This window comes from Olea europaea, unplaced genomic scaffold (assembly GCF_002742605.1).
Source record: "Olea europaea var. sylvestris unplaced genomic scaffold, O_europaea_v1 scaffold2258, whole genome shotgun sequence".
NCBI classification, from domain to species: domain Eukaryota; kingdom Viridiplantae; phylum Streptophyta; class Magnoliopsida; order Lamiales; family Oleaceae; genus Olea; species Olea europaea.
This window is the reverse complement of record NW_019240632.1, coordinates 89,303-92,369: the sequence shown is the minus strand read 5'-3', so window position 1 is coordinate 92,369 and position 3,067 is coordinate 89,303. Positions and strand designations below refer to the sequence as shown.

At 35.6% G+C, this 3,067-nt stretch overlaps 1 protein-coding gene across 1 annotated transcript in view; it reads right to left on the bottom strand.

Moving 5' to 3' along the window:
- Positions 1 to 914: 914 nt before the first annotated feature.
- The window catches only part of LOC111381117 (zinc finger MYM-type protein 1-like), a 3,024-nt gene continuing 871 nt past the window's right edge, over positions 915 to 3,067 (bottom strand). The window contains exons 3-5 of the mRNA XM_023004845.1: positions 2,138 to 2,904; positions 1,451 to 2,047; positions 915 to 1,375 (exon numbers count right to left, since the gene is read on the bottom strand). Coding sequence (XP_022860613.1) covers positions 915 to 1,375; positions 1,451 to 2,047; positions 2,138 to 2,904 — 1,825 coding nt within the window. The remainder of the gene's footprint in view (positions 1,376 to 1,450; positions 2,048 to 2,137; positions 2,905 to 3,067) is intronic.

The window sequence follows — 3,067 nt, the reverse complement described above, 5'->3', positions numbered from 1 at the left end:
ATGAAAATTTTGATGACAATATAACGACCTTTGTAATAATTCATTTCTGTGACTATGCATATTACCATTCTCTCAACTATTTCCATCCTTCCGTTCCCAATTGTTTTCGAACTTGAATATTTTATAATAGGAAACTACATGAATCTTGACTAATTCCCTTAATTTTCATATATGGTTGGTTAGGGTTCTTTCTTTCTTAAATTATTTCAATAACCACTACTTTTCCTACATCTTCAATGATCACAACGTCAAAAATGGGCTGACCATCATAATCTTCACCTCCATCTTAAGCATCCCATAGATCAGGACTAGATGGAGGAAAATGATATGTACCGAATTCTATATCAACTTCATATCCAAAATTGGTGGGCTCAATGCCACTCGCGCACCATAATTAGTCAACCAGCTGCTCCGCTGTCACCTACTCCACCAAGAGAAATGCCTCACAAGGGTCTTTTTATGTCGTGTACCTTTTACGCTTCGCTGATTAGAAAACCCATTATGTCTTGTAGCCGGTTTATCACCACGGCTGTTTATCATGTCATCAAGTCCATGGACCCATTGTTTGTTATTGTGTTAATTCCATATTCTGGCCAGTGGCGAATCTAGCATCAACATTCAGCTAGGGCGGAGGTTGACTTTGACTATTGACCATCGACGATCGTAAAAGCCCTGTCCGATCGGTGTTCAATCGTTTATTAAAATTAGATTAAATAATATTATAAATTATTCAATATATATGTAAATGCACTAAAATCTAGAAAATATATACATATGAAAATATAGTTTAATACAACCCAAAATGCTAAAAAAATATACAATACAACCTTACTTTGAAATTGCAAGCTTAGACAACTGAATTCTACAAGGTCGCATATTTTGAAAACGTTGCAATATTGTCTCATTCTCAAGTTTCATAAAAGATCTTTCTCCATGTAAACTACCAAATTGTCATTCAACATTTCATCTCCCATTTTGTTGCGCAGATCATTCTTGATTAGATTCATAGCAGAGAATACCCTTTCAACACTTGCAGTTGCCACATTTAATAACAAAACTAATGTGATCAGCCTATAAACCAATGGAAAATAACAAGAACTTCCAATTTCAACCAACTTTTGAGCTACACAAGATATGCTTTTGAGGTTGAAGAAAGCTTCATCCATTCTCACGAACATAAGAAACTTGTCAAGTTGAGGTCTAAGTAATAAAAGCTCTTCACTATTGAAATCCATAGGATATAACTGAGCAAGTCGAACCAATTTACATATATCAAAAGCTGCAAATGAATCTCTTGGACTTAAACACGAAATGCAAGTAAAAAGCTCAGTAGTTGTTTCTGGAAAATGATCATTCAACTCTTGCAAGATTGAATCTATCACATAACAAAACCAATCAACATAAAAACAATGATAATAAGTCACCTGCTGACTTGCACGCCTAGTTCAACCTTTCGATACTACAATATCATCCATATTGGGCACTGAAATATGTCTATCAACACAAAACTGAATTACCTTACTCAACAAAGTATCCCAACCATTGTTTCTCATGTTCTGCAATGCGTACTTACACAACTTCAATAATCTTATAGCATTCTGAATATTTTGATCCTTTTTCTGTAAGGCTTGTGAAAGGTCATCTGTAATTACAAGAATTTCAAACATAAAGTGGAGACTGAACACAAATTGAAAATCTTGCATAATGTCCATCTGTCTGATGGCCATTGATTTTTGTTGTAAACTTATGCCGTCTTCTAATATATTCTCAAGAACATCTATGATCGCATTAAACATACTAATAAAGCGAGTAACTGTCTTTAGATGTGAGCCCCATCTAGTATCACCTGGACGTGCCAAACTCATTTCTTGAAATTGACCAATTCCATCAGAAAGTTCCTCAATATTAAGGCTCTCCAGAATTTCAACACGATAACTTGTTCGAAGAGCATCTACACGTTTACATGACGCACCAACCAAATTCACAATAATAGCAAGCATGTTAAATAAATCACTAAGCATAACATTCCTATGTGCCACAGAAATAACTGCCAACTGAAGCTGGTGAGCAAAGCAATGAATATACATAACACATGGGTTCTATCTTAAAATTAAAGCTTTTAAGCCATTGAACTCACCTGACATATTGCTTGCTCCATCATAACCTTGACCTCTCAGACTAGATATGCTCAACCCATGTGTAGAAAGCATTGCATCAATGGCATCCTTGAGTGATTGGGCACAAGTATCAGCAATGTGGCAAATACCCAACAAACGCTCCTTCACTTGTCCACTTTTGTCAACAAACCTCAAAACAACTGCCATTTGTTCTTTTATAGAATTATCACGAGACTCATCAATAAAAATTGAAAACAAGGAATCGCCCATCTCGTTGATCATAGACCTTGTCGTCTCTACAGCACAACAATTAACCAAATCCTTATGGATGCTTGGTGAAGTCATTTGGTCATTTCCAGGAGCATTACTAAATAGTACTTCATTAATTTTCTTACGACGAGTTGCATACCAATTTAGTAGCTCAATCAGATTTCCTTTATTAAGAGACTCTTTCGATTCATCATGACCACGAGATGACAATCCTTGCATCAAGAGAAATCTAGTACAGTCTAGCACCGCAGTCAACCTTGTCTTATAATTTTTTTGTTGACTACTACTTTGGCTAGAAATAACATGGGAGATACTTTGCTTTTTATTCATCAAATTGGTACACTTTGCAAAAGCTTGATTATAAGCACTATCAATGAGCCCGACATGATCTTTCAATGTACTTTTGTGCTTCCAATCCCTAAAGCCAGTCTTAGTGAGTATATGTCCACCCCCTTGACCCCCTCTATCTAGTTTGAATAAGTAGCAATGCAAACAATAAGCCACATCATTTTCTATACTGTACTCCAACCAATAAAATTTAGAAAATCATTCCCTTTGAAAACACCTATTATCATTTCCTATCCGTCTTCTTGGAAAGTCAAGTCCACGTAGTTGACAAGGACCTTTTTCCAAATATGTCATCCTAACATCATTTCTAATATTAGGATCATATGACTCGA